The sequence below is a fragment of the Protopterus annectens genome, chromosome 14.part0 (genome assembly GCF_019279795.1).
Source record: "Protopterus annectens isolate FY-2018-M chromosome 14.part0, PAN1.0, whole genome shotgun sequence".
In the NCBI taxonomy this organism is placed as follows: domain Eukaryota; kingdom Metazoa; phylum Chordata; order Ceratodontiformes; family Protopteridae; genus Protopterus; species Protopterus annectens.
Genome location: NC_056748.1, coordinates 1,020,569,384 through 1,020,588,511, shown reverse-complemented (window position 1 = coordinate 1,020,588,511; position 19,128 = coordinate 1,020,569,384). Strand labels below are relative to the sequence as shown.

General features: G+C 38.1%; 1 protein-coding gene across 3 annotated transcripts in view; it reads left to right on the top strand.

Moving 5' to 3' along the window:
- PYROXD2 (pyridine nucleotide-disulphide oxidoreductase domain 2) overlaps positions 1-5,925 on the top strand; it is a 374,632-nt gene extending 368,707 nt beyond the window's left edge. For all 3 annotated transcript variants that reach the window (XM_044056825.1, XM_044056823.1, XM_044056824.1), the window contains 2 exons: positions 2,922-3,042; positions 5,569-5,925. In XM_044056825.1, coding sequence (XP_043912760.1) covers positions 2,922-3,007 — 86 coding nt within the window. In that variant the 3' untranslated portion in view covers positions 3,008-3,042; positions 5,569-5,925. The remainder of the gene's footprint in view (positions 1-2,921; positions 3,043-5,568) is intronic.
- The last annotated feature ends 13,203 nt before the right edge of the window (positions 5,926-19,128 follow it).

The following is a 19,128-nucleotide window of genomic DNA, read 5'->3' as shown; positions in this document are numbered from 1 at the left end:
AAGGTGGAGGAGTGTCCATATTCACCAAGGATATTCACACCACCAGGCTAGCTGCCCAACACAATGCATCTGAAATTCTCCAGGTGCAACTAACACTAGGTAAGACTGCAATCCAAATTGTAGCTTGCTACAGATCCCCCACCATGCCCCAAGATTCTCACTACACCTTTCTAAACATACTAGAAAATATTAAGATACAACCAAACACCCTAATACTGGGTGACTTCAACTGCCCTGCCATTAACTGGGAAAACTACTCATGTACCAACACCTTTGCCCAACGGTTCTTGGAATTCATAAATTCCAAAGCCCTGGATCAACTAATTCATTGTCCCACCAGGGGCTCCAATATCCTAGACCTGATCATTACCAACATGGGAAATCGATGCTCCACACCTATGGTCACCCCCTCATTGGTCAGGTCAGACCATAAGCTAATCACCCTTAGCATCTGCATCCCAGCCCCACCCCCCCCCCAGTAAGGAAACCTCCATAAATAACTTCTCCAAAGCCAACTTCATGCTACTCAAGTCAGGAAATGACAAACCTCATGACACTCATGCAGACGGGAACTGAAAGTTCAACTGCTGAGTCCTACACTAAGGCACTGTATGAGCACATCCACTCATGCATGAATTGTGTGCATCCCAAATAGAACCAAGATGCTCTCCTCCAAAAAAATGAAACCAATCTGGTGGTTCCCTGCCATAAACAAACTTTACAACAAAAGGAAGAAACTGTTGCAGAAAAGAAGAAAATCCCAGGATGCAAAAAACTCCCTTACCAGCCTCAGTAAGAAGCTGCGATCCCTCATAAAATCCTCCAAAGCTAGTTACGAAAATAAAATTGCCAAAGATTCCAAAGACAACCACAAGGCATTCTATAACTATGCCAAGAATCTAAATGGCAATACTCAGATCTGCTCTGAGCTACAACAGAATGGCATTAAATATACTGATCCCAAGGATATTGCCAGTATCCTGGCAGATCGATTCAGTGTCAACTTCACCCCCCTCTCACCTCCTAAATGGCCCATCTCAATACCGGAAGATTTCCAAATTCCGGTAATAATGGCCATACAGGTAAAAAAAACACTCTCCAAAGCTAAGAATACAGCATCCATGGGACCAGATGACATCCCGGGCTGTGTACTACATGAACTACAAAATGAACTGGCACCTCACCTAAGTGTCATGTTTAATCATAGCCTCACCTCAGGCTTCGTGCCCACTCCCGCTCCCGCTCCATAAGGGGGGATCCACCACCCTATCAGTCTGACGAGCCTGATTTGCAAGGCCATGGAACGTATTATCATGGAACTTATAAACAAAGACATTGGCAACCTTCAAACACTGGACCCCACCCAGTTTGGGTTCATGAAGGGCCGATCTTGTCTCCTGAACCTGGTTGACGTCTTTGAATCAGTCTTCAGAGCTGTGGATGAGGGTAAGGCGGTCCACACAGCCTATCTGGACCTCACCAAGGCCTTTGACACCATCCTCCACTCTGGAATCATAGATAAACTTACTAAGCTGGGTATTAATCTCTACGTCACTCGATGGGTTGCCAACTGGCTTACTGACAGAATCCACATTGTAAAAGTAGCTGACTCTAAATCCAGCTCCACACAAGTGACAAGTGGAGTACCCCAGGGTTCAGTCCTGGGACCACTCTTGTTTGGCATCTACTTCTCTGAAGTACAGGCCAATACTAAGGTACTCTGGCTAACAAAGTTCGCAGATGGCTGCAAATTGGGAGCCATTATTGAATCTCCAAATGATGTGGATACTCTACAAAAGGGCCTTACAAAAACAGATGCTGTGTGCCAGAGCCATGGGCTCAAGCTCAATGCCAAGAAATGTATAGTTATCCCCTTTGGGAAAAAACATGTACCCATGAATTACCACATAAGTGGCAGTACACTAAACACCGAAAGTGTGATAAGATACTTAGGGACACAGGTGGACAGTGGTGTCAACTTCGATAACCACATCACCACAACAGTCAGGAAATCCTTCTATGTGGCACATTTCATCACTAAGGGCTTTTCATCCAGAAAAAAGGAGGTCATTGTCCCACTGTACTCATCCCTCATCAGACCCATTATAGAATACAACAGCCCATTTGGTATGTACTTCTCAAGACACCTGCAACAACTGGAAAGGTCACATAAATACCTCACTAAAAGAATCACAGGCCTAAAGCAGTTGCCCTATGCTGACTGCCTTAAAAAACTCCATCTATACTCTGTTGCATATCGTCTACTCAGAGGCAATCTCTGCTTAACCATAGCCATGTCAAACCCAGAGCTGTTGGACATGCTACACTTAAAGAAATCCCAATCCCTCAGAGCCACATGCTCCAGGGATCTAAACCTTGTCATCACAATAAACAAAACATGCTGGAGGGATAGGTTCCTGACCCAGAGACTTCCCAGATTCTGGAATAAGACTGCCCATGCATGTCAAGCAGAGCACCTCTTTGTCCCTCTTCAAACCGAACCTTGAAGATTGGATGGGAGAAAGGAAATTCACCCCGGGGATCACGTCAGTCATCCTGCTAGACAGGGGTCCAGGAAGTAAATAGTGTGGGAAGAAATAGGCAGGGAATTGTTATGGCTAGGCTTGTGTAGGCCCTAGGGCCAATAGCCTAGTACCAAGCTATGAACATGACTTTTACCAAAGCTTCACCAACAATCTAAATTTCCCGAATGATGCATTTTGAAATGTCCAAAGGTTCTAATAATGTAATTCTGTAATGTATTCAGATACTAAATGCTATTGATTTGAGAGCTGTTTGTTAATGATTGAAATAAAAGCTGTTGTTTCAATAAATAAATAAATACATGTTTGTCAGCAATAACCAAACATTATAGATATTTTGTAATACTTTAACACTACTTTTATTTTGTTTTTTACCAGAATATATTTCATGGAGCCATGTCTCTGGATCAGCTGTTCCTTGTACGGCCTCTACCATCCTATGCAAACTACCGTTCGCCAATTAAAGGACTATATTTATGTGGTAGCGGTGCCCATCCAGGTATGCCGATAGTTGATAGCATATTCATTGGTTAGTAACAGGCCTCATTTGTACTAACCTTGCCCGATTGTTAAAGTACACAAACAAGAAATAAAAGTTATTTTATTTTTGCTCTTTGTAACCAGACAACTATTTTATCTGGATAGTAAATTAAGTATTTTGTCTTCAAGAACTATTTGATATCATGAGGAGCTATTTTCCATAATAGCATTTAGAGTGTCAGTGTTCTAGACTGTACCATTTTGTGTTATCATACAAGGTTTTCCTTGTTTGTGTGCTATTAATAAAACTTATTTTAAAACTGATTTCATTGTTTTTGTCTGTTTCATTGCTGCTATTGTGCTCTTATAAGCTGTGGCAGTGTACGTCTAGGTGATCAGCCTAACAGATGCAAGTCAAATTATTTAAATTAACTCATGAGATTATTGTGTACAATGGAAGATGGTAACTTCTGGGCACGCTAAGAGGGCAGAAACCACAAAAGTAATGTGATAAAATGTGGTTGGTAGACAGAATTATCATTAGAGAGTAAAAGTCTGTAGTGTACCATTAGAATGCAACTGGATATATCATCTTGAAAGAGATGAGACTTACTGGATTGTGAACTCCAAATTTTGATTACTATTGTTAACAGAGATTAGTCATATTCATTTATAATGTAGAATATGCACAAACACAAAACCGGCTACTAAAGCCAGGCACAGCAGAGCAGGACAGCCACAATATATGTTGAAAAGCCATTTTATTCCAAAACGCAGTCTTGTTTAAAAACACCAAGGAAAACATAATCTAAAAAAACTATTTGTTAAGCGCTTTCATCTCTGTCAAATCAGAGACTTCTTCAGAACTTCTGCAGAAAAAGAATTGGTCTTGAATAGCTATTTTAAATAGTTATTAAGATATTTAATAGATGTTCAGTGCTTGCATACATTTTTGCATTATAGGATGATGATTAGTCAATTTCTGTAGTTGGAGGGGTGTGCCTATCAGTGTTCTTGTACTTGAAAACAAAGTTTGAGCAGTAAAAAGGTGTTCTGAAGAAGTTTCTAATTTGACAGAGATGAAAGCGCTTAACAAATTGTTTTTTTAGATTGTGTTTTCCTTGGTGTTTTTAAACAAAACTGCTTTTTGGAATAAAACGGCTTTTCAACATATATTGTAGCTCTCCTGCTCTGCTGTGCCTTGCTTTAGTATCTTCATTTATAATATCATCAGATATAGCGTGTTTACATAGACACAGAGGGTCTATTCGCAACTTGATTTTGTGACAAATATTAAAAGTGAAGTATTATGAGAGTGTAGACCATCTTGCTAACAATAGGTCTATGGACTCCTGCTATAATTGCAGAAAATTGTTTGGTAGTCATGATTTTCAAATATGCAAGTCTGCATTTAAATAAGTTTGCATCCATTTCTACAAGGTAATATACTAGCAAATCAATAACTTTAACTTCATGTCTGCAGCAATCTGAACTACACAAATACTTTCAACAATCACAGTGAAATCAAACAATGGCATATGCCTATGAAGCTAATGCGAAATTTACAAAATATCTATTGCCTTTTAATAAATTTCAAATAAGGGGGCCTTTCTTTTCTACCACCAGTAGAAATCCTGATTAAGGGTGGCCACAAGTGGTGCAGCGATTAGAGTTGTCACCTCACAGCAAGAGATTCTCCGGTTCAATCTTCGGCTGGGGTACCTTTTGTGCGGAGTCTGCATATCCTCCCTGTGGTCATGTGGGTTTCCTCCAGGTGCTCTAGTTTCCTCCCACATCCCAAAGACAAGCTGTAGGCAGATTGGACACACTAAATTGGCCCTAGGCTGAGTGCGTGCATGTGTGTGCCTTCTGTGGAAGGTTAGGCTGTGGCGATCCCTAACCGGGAAAAGCCGAAAGAAGAAGAAGAAGTAGAAATCTTCATTAGGATCCCATACAAAAAAGTATTGAAAGGATAATAGCTTCAGAACAAGGGGGTCAGGAAAACCTAATTTTTATTAGTACAGTTATTGGTCTACAATATTAAAATTCTTAAATCTAAAATATACTAATGCAAAACTGAGTGCCCAGCCTACAATCAGCATACAAGATTTTTGTCATTGAATTTACTGAATGATGCTAGTTTGCTATAAAGGGAATTATTTTTGGGACTGTCAGTTTATTCAGGTAGTGCATATTTTTGATTTATTATAAAGCCTATTCTGTTTTTGTGCTAAAACCCATTGTCGATGGGTAAATAAATGACAATGAAGTAAATTGCAGCACGAATACATATTTTTAAATAAGATTGATGCAGTACTTAATAGAATATAGTACAGCACGTGATATTGCAGCATTGTGATTATTTATGTTTATGGCAAATATTAATCTTATGGATGTACACGGTTGTGTATAGCTTTGTTTCATAGAAGTTAAATATTTTCTAGTTTAGAATAATATTACTCAGCTCTCAGTTCTCTTGTACCTGTGCTAATATGAGATTTAACTCTTGCATTAAATCATTACTTCTACGTCTTTGTATTTGCAGGAGGTGGGGTGATGGGCTCAGCTGGAAGGAATGCTGCTTTAGTAGCTTTTGCTGACCTCAAGACATTGTGATTAGACTTTCAGACAATATCAGTGACCGAACCATTACTTGTCAAGAATGAATGCCGTATTCTGCAATCAAGGCTGTGCTGCGTTCAATGGAGATAAAGTTCTTGCACATGTTTTTGAACTTATGCATTCTCATTCACAACACAGAATCACTAAGCTATCCCTGATGAATCAGAATTCCATTTTTGTGCCTGACAGTCTTATTTGTCTGCAAACATGTATAACCATTTATGTATCTATCATTTATGTATCGATCATTTGTGCATATAAATTGTTAGCAGCCTTCAAATGACTGAAGTTTTTCTTATATATAGCCTTATCCATCAGTGTTTACACTTAAACCAATGAGCCATTGATGAAAAGTTGATATGTTCATCAAAAGTTAGGTCACTGTCCATGTACGTTTCCAAATCCTGAACAACTGGGTCATGTCTTAGTAGCATATTGTAATTTTTGTAGTTCCCTGGGGTAGATGACTCCCAAAGGATACAGTAATGCATTTTTTGGCACTTAGTTTTAGTCTATGATTTTGGCACCAGTTATTTACTTGAGACAAACCTTCCTGTAGGACGGCCAATTTTTTCTGTGATTCAATGGCTATTCCTAGCTTGCAGTCGTCTGCAAACTTAGTCAGTCAGGGCCCTTTCTTATTGGCTTTTACTTCAGAAAAGTAGATGCCAAACAGGAGAGGTCCCAACACAGAAGCCTGTGGACTCCATTGGTGACTGGTTTATTTGTGGAGGTAACTTCCCCCATTTTGATTAGCTGCATCCTATCTGTGAGCCAGTTGGCACTCCAGCAGGTGACATAAGGGTTTATTCCCAGTTTATGTAGCTTTTCTACTATGCCTGAGTGAAGAACTTTGGCTAGGTCATGGTATGCAGTGTGTACCATTTTGCCTTCATCCATTGCTTTGGTGACCTTTTCAAAAAAAAAAAAAGTGGGGTGTGCCTAGGGACTCACTATAGTGAAGAGCTAAACACTTTTACTGTAGCATCCTTCCTTAATATATATACATTTTTGTTGCCTTACTACGTGCACAGTTTGATATATGATAAGAAACAAGATAGTGATTCTCAGTTAATCAAATGCACTAATTCTTTATGGTACAGAGTTGCAAGTACTTTGCTTTTCTGGAGGAACTGTATCTGCCTTCTTAGTACTTTGTGGAACTCTTTACCCTGGATCTAACATGGCAACGGAACAATTATTTGACCCTGAGAATCTAAAATACATTAAGAGCAGCATAGATGCACTCATTTTAAAGCTACACACTATTTTAAGTGACATTCAAGCCATCTGGTCCTGTACCACAGCAGAGGACCAGAAACTCTCCGTTACTGATTAACAGTGTACTCAGAATCAAGCTGAAATATTTGTTTTATGGGGAGTGGTAGCAGACCACATAGAAGAGGTTCAGGCCACTTGGCCTTCCACTGTCAAGATTGTGAGCAATGTAGAGGACTGAGAAAATAAGTTTTGGAGAAATAATCTTTGCTTAATTTGCAAGAAGGGGTGTAATACCTTTTGCCTTTATTGCAAAGGGGTTAGAGAAGGTTCTGGGTGTATCTTATCCTATTGTCACTGAGAGGTCCCATAGGATCCATCGAAGTTTCACAACCAGGACATTCTTCAACAGTTTCTCATTAAACATTTGGACAACAATAACAAAGAAATGATTCTGCTGAAGACTAGAGAAGTAGGGGTCTTCCTAATGATGACAAACAGGCAACAGACCCAGTATAAAAAGCCTTTATTAAACCCTCTAGCACCTTGACATTGCCTGCACAATAGTTTACAGAAAAAAAAAATAGCCAGATCAAAATTTTGATTTGCACCAGATTACAGCACTGCCTTATATTTTAAAAGGAAAGCCTTCATGTAATTTACTAGGAGATGCAAATGTTGCTTATGCAATTGCATTTTCTTGCTGCATTATGGAATCAATCCAATGGTCACACTTATTTATTCTGCTAGCTGGCAGAAGACGGAGTGGTTACTCTCTAGTTTCATCAACATGGGGTCAAGTAAGGATGGAGGAGCTCTTTGAGAAAATACTTCTGTCGCAGACGTGCTTCTCTCAGATGCTAAGAAGTGAGAAGGGCTTATGCCAACATCTCCTAACAAATCACTACAAAATAGAAAGGGAGGAATGTATGGTTACAATAAGCTAAGTCTAACATGAATATGCAGGAATGATGTAGGTCCCAAAGCATCTCTTCACCGTAGAGTGTCACTTAGAACTCATTTGATGCTTTAACTGATAACTACCCTCTATCCCAGAATAATGCTTTGGATATTGAGTCTGATACTCTGACCCTACATTGCTGAAGATTTTGCTCATAGACCATGACCATTTTGAAGTTAATCTCGAGCTGTGACACAGGTCAAGAGTCAGACACTTCCTTATTTATGCCAGAAAGCTTAAACTATTAGGTAAGCATGTACAAGATTGTGGTTTTGACTGTTACCTGTTAATCCCTTTTGGTGTTGCAAGATAGAACTTTAACATAGTGTTTGGACCCATGTCGGAGACTGAATTTTTCTAACATTATTTATTGGGATAATTGAGTCCTGGTTTGATACACGAATCTACAGCTAACATTTTAGCATTTATACTGTTTTATAGTGTTTATAATATTATCTCATAGCAATATTGTTCTCCTATGTTTGTAGATTTCCTATATGGGGGTAGGTTTTACAGTGTTAGCAAATCTTCTTCACTAGTCTTTGTCCTTTTTAAGGATTCTACTATTCTAAGGAGTTTTACTTTAAAATATAGTTCACTTACTGTGCATTTTACAGGTTATAATAGTTTGCAAAGGTTGAATTGTGCTGATCCTTTGCATATAAAGTTTACTATTTACTGGTTAGGCTTTCATTTTTGTATTTTGTCCTTCAACTCTGTGTCTCTTTCTGAGAATCTGATCTGAGCTGACTGCAGCAACCAATTATTGAATGACTGCAGCTGTGCATAGTGGCTCTGGAAAGCAGACAAGCAAAAAATAGGTGGGCAAAAAGATAATATAATAAAGTTTCTCACCTGGAATGTACATGGGTTAGGTATGTGTTACAAAAGGAGGGCAGTTATGGAGAAGATTAATAAAATGAAGACTAAAATAGTTCTGCTCCAATAAGCTAAGTTGAAAGATGATAATTTGAATATTTTCTTGAAATTATTGAGAGATTGGGGAAATCTAGTTTGTCCAAGAAGAGCAAAAGTTCTATGTTGACACTGATTGGTAACCATTTCGGAAGAACCTTCATGGAAGAAAGGAGGGGCAGCATGGGTAGATGGCTAATTATGCATATTTGATAGGAATATATCAGTGGACAATTTTTATGGACTAAATATTGTCTTGGACAAATGCATTAGGGAGTCTTTTTAGGAATGTAGGACAAATGGCACTGCTTAACACATCTTGTTTTAAAGAAAAAGATTTTAATGTGGCACCTGATTCAATGTTGGTGGTGCTGCGGTAGCGCAGTAAGACGCTGTCCGGTTCGACTCTCAGCTAGAGCGTCTTCTGCGTGGAGATATGCATGAATGGGCGTACCTTCGTTGAAGGTTGTGCGTTAGGGTTGGCAACTCAGGACGTAAAAATCAACTGCCAATCATTAGCAGACCGGAGTTCTGCTGTGGCGAGCCCTAACCGGGAAAAGCCAAAAGAAGAAGAAGAAGTAGAAATCTTGATTAGGATCCCTTACAAAAAAGTATTGAAAGGATAATAGCTTCAGAACAAGGGGGTCAGGAAAACCTAATCTTTATTAGTACAGTTATTGGTCTACAATATTAAAATTCTTAAATCTAAAATATACTAATGCAAAACTGAGTGTCCAGCCTACAAGCAGCATACAAGATTTTTGTCATTGAATTTACTGAATGATGCTAGTTTGCTATAAAGGGAATTATTTTTGGGACTGTCAATTTATTCAGGTAGTGCATATTTTTGATTTATTATAAAGCCTATTCTGTTTTTGTGCTAAAACCCATTGTCGATGGGTAAATAAATGACAATGAAGTAAATTGCAGCATGAATACATATTTTTAAATAAGATTCATGCAGTACTTAATAGAATATAGTACAGCACGTGATATTGCAGCATTGTGATTATTTATGTTTATGGCAAATATTAATCTTACGGATGTACACGGTTGTGTATAGCTTTGTTTCATAGAAGTTAAATATTTTCTATTTTAGAATAATATTACTCAGCTCTCAGTTCTCTTGTACCTGTGCTAATATGAGATTTAACTCTTGCATTATATCATTACTTCTATGTCTTTGTATTTGCAGGAGGTGGGGTGATGGGCTCAGCCGGAAGGAATGCTGCTTTAGTTGCTTTTGCTGACCTCAAGACATTGTGATTAGACTTTCAGACAATATCAGTGACCGAACCATTACTTGTCAAGAATGAATGCCATATTCTGCAATCAAGGCTGTGCTGCGTTCAATGGAGATAAAGTTCTTGCACATATTTTTGAACTTATATTCTCATTCACAACGCAGAATCACTAAGCTATCCCTGATGAATCAGAATTCCATTTTTGTGCCTGACAGTCTTATTTGTCTGCAAACATGTATAACCATTTATGCATCTATCATTTATGTATCGATCATTTGTGCATATAAATTGTTAGCAGCCTTCAAATGACTGAGGTTTTTCTTATATATAACCTTATCCATCAGTGTTTACACTTCAATGAGCCATTGATGAAAAGTTGATATGTTCAATAAAAGTTAGATCACTGTCCACGTACGTTTCCAAATCCTGAACAACTGGGTCATGTCTTAGTAGCACATTGTAATTTTTGTAGTTCCCTGGGGTAGATGACTCCCAAAGGATACAATAATGCATTTTTTGGCACCTAGTTTCAGTCCATGATTTTGGCACCAGTTATTTACTTGAGACAAACCTTCCTGCAGGATGGTCAATTTATTCTGTGATTCAATGGCTACTCCTAGCTTGCAGTCGTCTGCAAACTTATTCAGTCAGGACCCTTTCTTATTGGCTTTTACTTCAGAAAAGTAGATGCCAAACAGGAGAGGTCCCAACACAGAAGCCTGTGGACTCCATTGGTGAGTGATTTATTTGTGGAGGTAACTTCCCCCATTTTGATTAGCTGCATAATATCTGTGAGCCAGTTGGCACTCCAGCAGGTGACATAAGGGTTTATTCCCAGTTTATGTAGCTTTTCTACTATGCCTGAGTGAAGAACTTTGGCTAGGTCATGGTATGCAGTGTGTACCATTTTGCCTTCATCCATTGCTTTGGTGACCTTTTCAAAAAAAAAGTGGGGTGTGCCTAGGGACTCACAACAGTGAAGAGCTAAACACTTTTACTGTAGCATCCTTCCTTAATATATATATATATACATTTTTGTTGCCTTACTACATGCACAGTTTGATATATGATAAGAAACAAGATAGTGATTCTCAGTTAATCAAATGTACTAATTCTTTATGGTACAGAGTTGCAAGTACTTTGCTTTTCTGGAGGAACTGTATCTGCCTTCTTAACACTTTGTGGAACTCTTTGCCCTGCATCTAACATGGCAACGGAACAGTTATTTTACCCTGAGAATCTAAAATACATTAAGAGCAGCATAGATGCACTCATTTTAAAGCTACACACTATTTTAAGTGATATTCCAGCCATCTGGTCCTGTACCACAGCAGAGGACCAGAAACTGTCCATTACTGATGAGCAGTGTACTCAGAATCAAGCTGAAATATTTGTTTTATGGGGAGTGGTAGCAGACCACGTAGAAGAGGTTTAGGCCACTTGGCCTTCCACTGTCAAGATTGTGAGAAATGTAGAGGACTGAGAAAATAAGTTTTGGAGAAATAATCTTTGCTTAATTTGCAAGAAGGGGTGTGAGACCTTTTGCCTTTATTGCAAAGGGGTTAGAGAAGGTTCTGGGAGTATCTTATCCTATTGTTACTGAGAGGTCCCATAGGATCCATCGAAGTTTCACAACCAGGACATTCTTCAACAGTTTCTCATTAAACATTTGGACAACAATAACAAAGAAATGATTCTGCTGAAGACTAGAGAGGCAGGGGTCTTCCTAATGATGACAAACAGGCAACAGACCCAGTATAAAAAGGCTTTATTAAACCCTCTAGCACCTTGACATTGCCTGCACAATAGTTTACAGAACAAAAATAGCCAGATCAAAATTTTGATTTTCACCAGATTACAGCACTGCCTTATATTTTAAAAGGAAAGCCTTCATGTCATTTACTAGGAAATGCAAATGTTGCTTATGCAATTGCATTTTCTTACTGCATTATGGAATCAATCCAATGGTCACACTTACGTATTCTGCTACCAGGCAGAAGAGAGAGTGGTTATTCTCTAGTTTCATCAACATAGGGTCAAAACGTACTACACCAGTCAAGTCCAACAGTTGTCAATCAATAAATGCGATATAACTGGTGAAAAATGAGCATCCGGTTCCAAGGAAAGAGAGCAATTACCAAAACTGTTGTTTATTAGTACATCAGGTTGTTTATTAGCACATCAGGTTAAGCGCTTTCATCTATCCTCCACAGACTTCTTCAGAACACCATTTCTCAAACTAACAGCCTTTAAATAGTACTAATTAATTCAAATTAATTAATTAAAGGGTTTTGTCTTTGATGAAGATTTTCGAAAAAGTATTTTGTGTAAAAGCGTTTGGGTATTTGGACAATAAAAACATCTCCTTGGTACTTGGTCTGTACCCTTATTTGGTTCTCCACAGCGAACCATTTTGTTGGTTTTAGCCTTTAAATAGTATTAATTAATTCAAATTATCCAATCCTGTGATACACCAATTTCATCTCATGAATATTAATTTCATGAATACTAAATGACTCGTCCTAACATGAATTCTCATAACACAACAACCATTTAAAATCATAAAAATACATAATAAAATAACTGAAACAGTTATATTGTTGTTTACACATAGTATAAAATTCATGATGTTCAATAATAAAAATACAATATGAAATAAAAATAAAAACTTAAAAATGTTAAAAATACAACTTTTGTTGTATTTCACAATGAACACACAAAACTGTGGGAAACTTGTAGCTCGATGGATGTAATCAACTTGGAACAACACCTACCCTACTATTAATTTTACTTTTTTCTTTATTTCTTACCCATTCTAAGCCCTTAACAGGGGCTTGGTGGGAATACAATCATTTAATCCAGGGTAAGTGGCTGCATTTAATAATATTTACCACTTCACTTCTCTTTCCCCCAATATACCTTTCATATCACCTCCTCTAGGATTAATCTTTACACGCTCCTACAATTGCAAACTTGAAAGTGTTACAGGTCTCACTATCCCTAATATGCCTATATAGGGCATTATTAGTATCTTACAGGAACAAACCACTCGCTGACAAACAGGATAAATGCCCAGTGCTCCAGATAAACTTGAATAATGTTAATAAAACCAAAAGGAGCAACTAGGCTGATGCAGAGTCACAAGTGTAAATGAAAAGGCAAAATCCTCAGGTTAAAATCCAACTTTAACTGAAGTGTCACAAGTGTAAATGAAAAGGCAAAATCCTCAGGTTAAAATCCAACTTTAATTCCACTGCAGGTCAGATAAGCGCTTTCACTCATTCATTTGAGCTTCATCAGATCATGTAACAAAGACCTTCAAGTACATAGGCTACATTTATACAGTTAAAACATCTCCTATTGGCATGTCAAAAGCTGCTTCTTGTTTACGTATTCATGAGTCAATCTAAGCTTAAAGATATATGCACATATACACATATAAACATGCTGAAATGTATAAAATGACAAAGTAGATATAAAAAATACGTATAAAAACTCTCCATGAACACTCAAGATGCTCTAATAAATATGTATATATAAATATATATGTCAAAAGAAATATATTTCAAGGGGTAAAAACATATAAATTTCATCATTTATTATAAAATCTACAAACATTCCTCCGTTTGTTTAACATAGGTTTAATAGAGGCTCTCTCATTGAGACCTAAACCCCTATCTGCTCTCAATCTAACTATCCACATACTCTCCTTGCTCTAAGTATGGTTCCTGATGTCACCTCCTCGTATACAGGGTTTAATGTTCTCAAGAGCTCTAAATAAAAAATAATGTTCAGGACCTGCTTGGGCTATGTGCTTAGCTAAGGCATTATGAGGTGAAGCCTTCCTAATGTGGTAGAGATGTTCTCTTATCCTGTCTTTAAATCGACGATTGGTTTTGCCAACATAAAATGCATCACATATTTGGCACACTGCCAAATAAACTATATGAGTAGTATCGCAGGTAGCTACAGCACGTATGCTAAAGTTAGTGTGCATGTCAGGATGTTCAAAAAATGGGCTGGGGTCAAGAGAATTACAATAATTACAGCGTCCACATGGTTTTGTGTGTTCAAGAGGCATTGACCGTTCATCCCTTTTTGAATAGCATTTCATTCTCCTTAAATTCAATTTATTCCTATATAAAAAAGAGGGTTTAGTCCCCACAAGTTTGCCAATGGTGTCATCAGTACAGAGAATAGGCCAGTGTTTCGTAATAATATTCTTAATTGCTGGACAATCAGTACTATATGGTAAAGAAACCCTTACGTGAGTTGATCTATCATCTCTACCATTGTCTATTGTAATGGATCCACCAGTAATAACTGGTCCAAAATAAGGGGCTGCTCTGTTCAGTCTAAGTTTATTGACATCCGAGAGGTTGGACTCAATCTCTTGTGAGCTATAGCCCCGTTCTTCTAGCCTTATCTTGAGGTCACTCACTTCCATTAGGAAGCCTTCTTCTGTGGCATTTAGCCTAGAAGTTCTCATCCCCTGGCCTCTAATGATATTTTAAAAATATGCTGTGGGTGCATACTATCACGCTGTAATAGAGTATTGAAATAGCAAGGTTTCCTATAGACACCTATATTGATCAAACCACATGCTAATTTTTCTATATACAAGTCAAGAAATTCTATCTTCTCTCTAGAGTGATTCATACTGAAGGTTAAATAGCCAGTGAGGTTGTTCAATGTAGTATGGAACACTAACAAATCATCAACACTGCCTCTCCATAAAACAAAAAACATCATCCACGAAACGTCTATAAAAAGTTACATATTGTTTAAACCAGTAGTGTCCAACCCGCGGCCCGCGGGCCGCATGCGGCCCTCAGAGCTCTTCCATGCGGCCCGCGACCCTTAAGTTTAAATTTTACTTTTTTTCCGTGTGTTTTCACGTCCGCGTCTCTCAGCTGTTGTGCGCATGCGCCACATTACTTTTTCCCCGTTGTTTTTTTATGCCAGCGTCTTTATGCTGGTGTGCGCATGCGCCAAAACACCGTCCTGCCGTTTTTTCCGTTGGTAGATTCATTTGCGGTACACAGCTGAGGGAAGAGGATTGAGGTCGCGGCAAAGAAAGAATTGAGAGCGAGGGGGATTTATTACTGACTACACTACACATCTCCTGCAGTAACAGGTAAGTCGTTAGAATTTAATTTTCTTACACTGAGTTGCAATGCTATGTATTAGCTCTGATGTGAGACCTGATTTTAGCACAAGTACAATATTGTCATTCCGCATTTTATTCCCTTGTCATTTAAACATTTGTTTGCTGCTTTTTGCACATCTTATTTTGTTTATTTTTAAAGGTTCTGTAATGAGATTGCTTGCAGTTTTTAAAGTGATGCTCACATTACCGACAACATTGCAATCAAAATTTTTATCCTGAGAAGAGGTTGGTGCTTATTAAAATGAGTTTGGGAAATTAGATGTGAATGAATTACTGAGTAGACTGGAGGTTTGCATTGACAGTTATCTGTACTTGGGACTGCTTAGAAATGTTTGAATGGCACACGCTCATTCTTTACATTTTGGGATAGGTCATTTAGTGCAGAAGGATTGACAGTAGGAAGATAATGTTTGAAAAGGGAGTTATCTAGCAGTTCCAGATATGTTTTTAAAGTGTATTTGTATCACTTTTAATTGATTTTTCTTAAGTTAATTTTGTACATGAATGGATTATCTTAGCGAATGTGTTTATTTTCCACGAATACAGTTTGCAATGTTCTAAACCAGATGGATTGCAATTGTCAAGTGAATATTTCTCTATCTGCTCGCTGATTTTAAACTTTCATGTTTTCCGCTGTCTTTACCCTTTCCACCCAAAGTGCCCAAGTATGGAAAATTATGATGAATACACTGAATGAAATGAAATGTAAACTTTGTGCAGACTGCGGCAGTGGCCAAAAGTGTACTTTAATATTTCAGTCTTTTATGCCATATGATTTCAATTAAAATAAAATTTCAGATCTGATGCTTGAAAGTGTTGATTATTGTTATTCTTTGATGTAAACATCTTATTTAGTCAGCGGGATTAAAGCCTTTGGTAATGATCATGTCAAGCAAACTCAGTGCATTCAATGTTTCAGTTTTGTACTTTTGGGTCCTTTTTGTTTGGCTCTTTGAGTGCTTATACATGCAGCAGATTTGGTGCAAAGTTCCAAAATATAAATAACGGTTTGAACATTGAAATATTGTAGTTAGTAAAGTTTGTCACATTAAATAAACTGCATAAAAGTTGACATGTAAGGGAGTTTCTCTGTTAAAATGATTTACTGCACACCCCCACCCCCATCATCATATAATGTTATGTGAAGGTAGATACTGAAAATACTGCAAATTTCAACTTCTTGATTTTTTTTTGTCATTAAAGTATACCTGGACTGTTAAAATGTCAATGTGTTGTTTTGGTAGATTATTATTTTTCATAAATCTCAGGAAACTTCTAGTATAGCTTGTTTTTTTTAATGGAAAAGGGATGCCTCTGCATTTTAATGGACATTATATATTTTAGTATTTCAGTGGTCATACTTTTTCGAACTTACAGCTCTGCTCTTGCAAAGCAGTGACTCTATGTCTCATGATTGAACCCCAGTGCCTCTAGCCATGAGACTGGTTGCAGTTGTTGATTGTTAATTGGTTACACTGATTAGGAAAGTTTTGATTGTTGGCTGGTCAATGTGGTTCAGCTGCTATATTTTTTGCCTTGTTTACTACAGCAGTTCCAGGTCAGTGCATCTGGATCATGGAGGGTGAAGTAACATTGTCGGGGTGTACTAACATGTCTTAGAAGAGAAGACATTTTTTCAGGTGATTGTCTTCATGTGAGAGTTATGATCAGCACAGCATGCAGGAAGCTGCAGAACTCCCTTGGTACAATTATTACATGTGTTTTTACTCTTGTTATTGGGTGGGTAGGTGTAGCTTGGAGAGAAACTCTTTACTGTTTGTATGTGCAGCTTGGGGAGAAGCACTTTACATAAATTAGTGCTAATCAGAAAAAAAATATGCAGGTAGAATAAACAGCATAACTTTTGCTTGAATGTTTCCATCACAACCATGAGTCACCCGATTAAACCACAATACCCAGACAGGCTGTAAAAGCAATTGCTGAGGTACTATCACTTACAAATAACATACTCAGACCAAAATGTTTGAATTGTATCCCTGTGAAAGGTGGGTCTGCAGTGGGGCCACTGCAAAGCCCTAAACTCATGAGAGCAACACAAAATATCTAGTATACTTTTGCAAACATACAAGAGGTGGAAATGCACACCATAAAAGCACCAAACATAGAGCATATATATGTGGGCTCTGCAGTGCGGATACTTTCTAAAAGTTGCCATTTACAGATGGTACCAATGCAGGAAGAGGAGTTAAAAGTCTGTCTTGGTCATCTTTCATTTAAGATCCCACCTCCCTTATGCGGATTGCTCCTTGGTGAAAGGGAATAGTTAAACTTAAAGTAATTACATTTCCCATTACTCAATGGTGTTGCAAACTTGAAGTTATAATAGGAAAGGGACATGGATTTGTGTGTGTGTGTGTGTGTGTGTGTGTGTGTGTGTGTGTGTGTGTGTGTGTGTGTGTGTGTGTGTTTAAACATGAGATTTGGGGAGAGTGCTTCTCTGGGGGGCTATTAAGTTGAAGATGGGGCTAATTCTTTTTCTGATCCTAGCCACTGACTGAAAGAAGGTTGTATAAATTCTACCGTGAAATTGTCATAAGTGTCATAAAGCCTGCCTGTGCACTGACCGAGGGTCATAGGATTGGTAAGAAGTACTAGTATAGTTAGAAATATGCAAATAGTTTTAGTGATTTTTGGGTGATGTAGACAACTAGTTAAATTTTGAATTAGGATTAGTGTCCCTAGAATTCAGAAAGACCCTCTTGTTGTGAGGCAACAATGCTATATGTTTTGTCACTGTGCCACCGAGCTGGCTTGTAAATGAGGGAGCACGATCTATCATGCTTCTTAACAGGCCTATGAGATGTGTGGAGTACCTGTCCGTGCAGACACCAAGGTATATGTAGCTTCTTAAATACAAGCTAGATAGATGATGGACCTTTTGATGACCAACTTGGGGACATAGCGGGGTTATCTCAGGTATCTGCCACAAGGATACTGCACCAGTTCTTTGATGCCATGCTGCAGCATGTTGGGGGGTGGGGGGTTGGCGGGGGGCGGTTATGTTGTTTCCACATGCTACAGAGGAGAAAGCCACCAGCATGAGGGCTTTCTGTGAGACTGCTCATTTCCTTCCTTATTTGGTCGCATTGGATGTGTGTGACCTTTTTTTTTTTTTTTTTTTTTGCTCTTCAGTTTGCGCGAGAGACCTTTTTTTTTTTTTTGGTCCTCACTTGCCGTCTGGCCCCAGACCATTTCTGTTGACTCAATGCGGCCCTTACAACTGAAAAGGTTGGACGCCCCTGGTTTAAACTTTAAACATTTCTAAATTAAAGAGACTCTCAAATTCCCAAAATGCCAAAAACATGTTTGCATAGCTGTTGGCACAAGATGTGCCCATGGCTATGCCACCTCGCTGTTGGTAGAACTTGTTGTCATAGGTGAAAAGATTGTTATTCAAAATGAGTTCAAGGAAATGTACAATGAGGTCTACTTTAACTGATGTATATTCGCTATGTAAGAGTAGATACTCAGTGATATAAATCAGGCCTATGTTATTTGGTAACACAGTAAACAAGGACTTGATGTCAAAGGTTACAAAAATCAAGTTATCAACTTCACAAATGCCACCTAAACAGTCATACAAATCTGTTAAAAACTGTTTGGAATCTTTCAGTACAACTTTGTTCTTATTCAATATAGGTCGCAAATGTTTCTCAACATAGACAGAAAGGTTTTCAGTGATCCAACCCTGACCAGACACTATGGGTCTCATTGGTGGGTCAATGGAGTCTTTGTGAATTTTAGGTAACCCATGTATTGTTGGTACAAGTGGATTCTTAACAAAGTGATAATCAAACAATTCTTGATCCAAAATATCACCTTTCAACATATCTAATAACATATTGTTTACGTGACTAATAGTGGCTTGCACTATTTGTTCATTAACTTGTAAATAGAAATCATCTTCCAAGAGTTTAATCATAGCATCATGATATTTGCTAGTGTCCATCACTA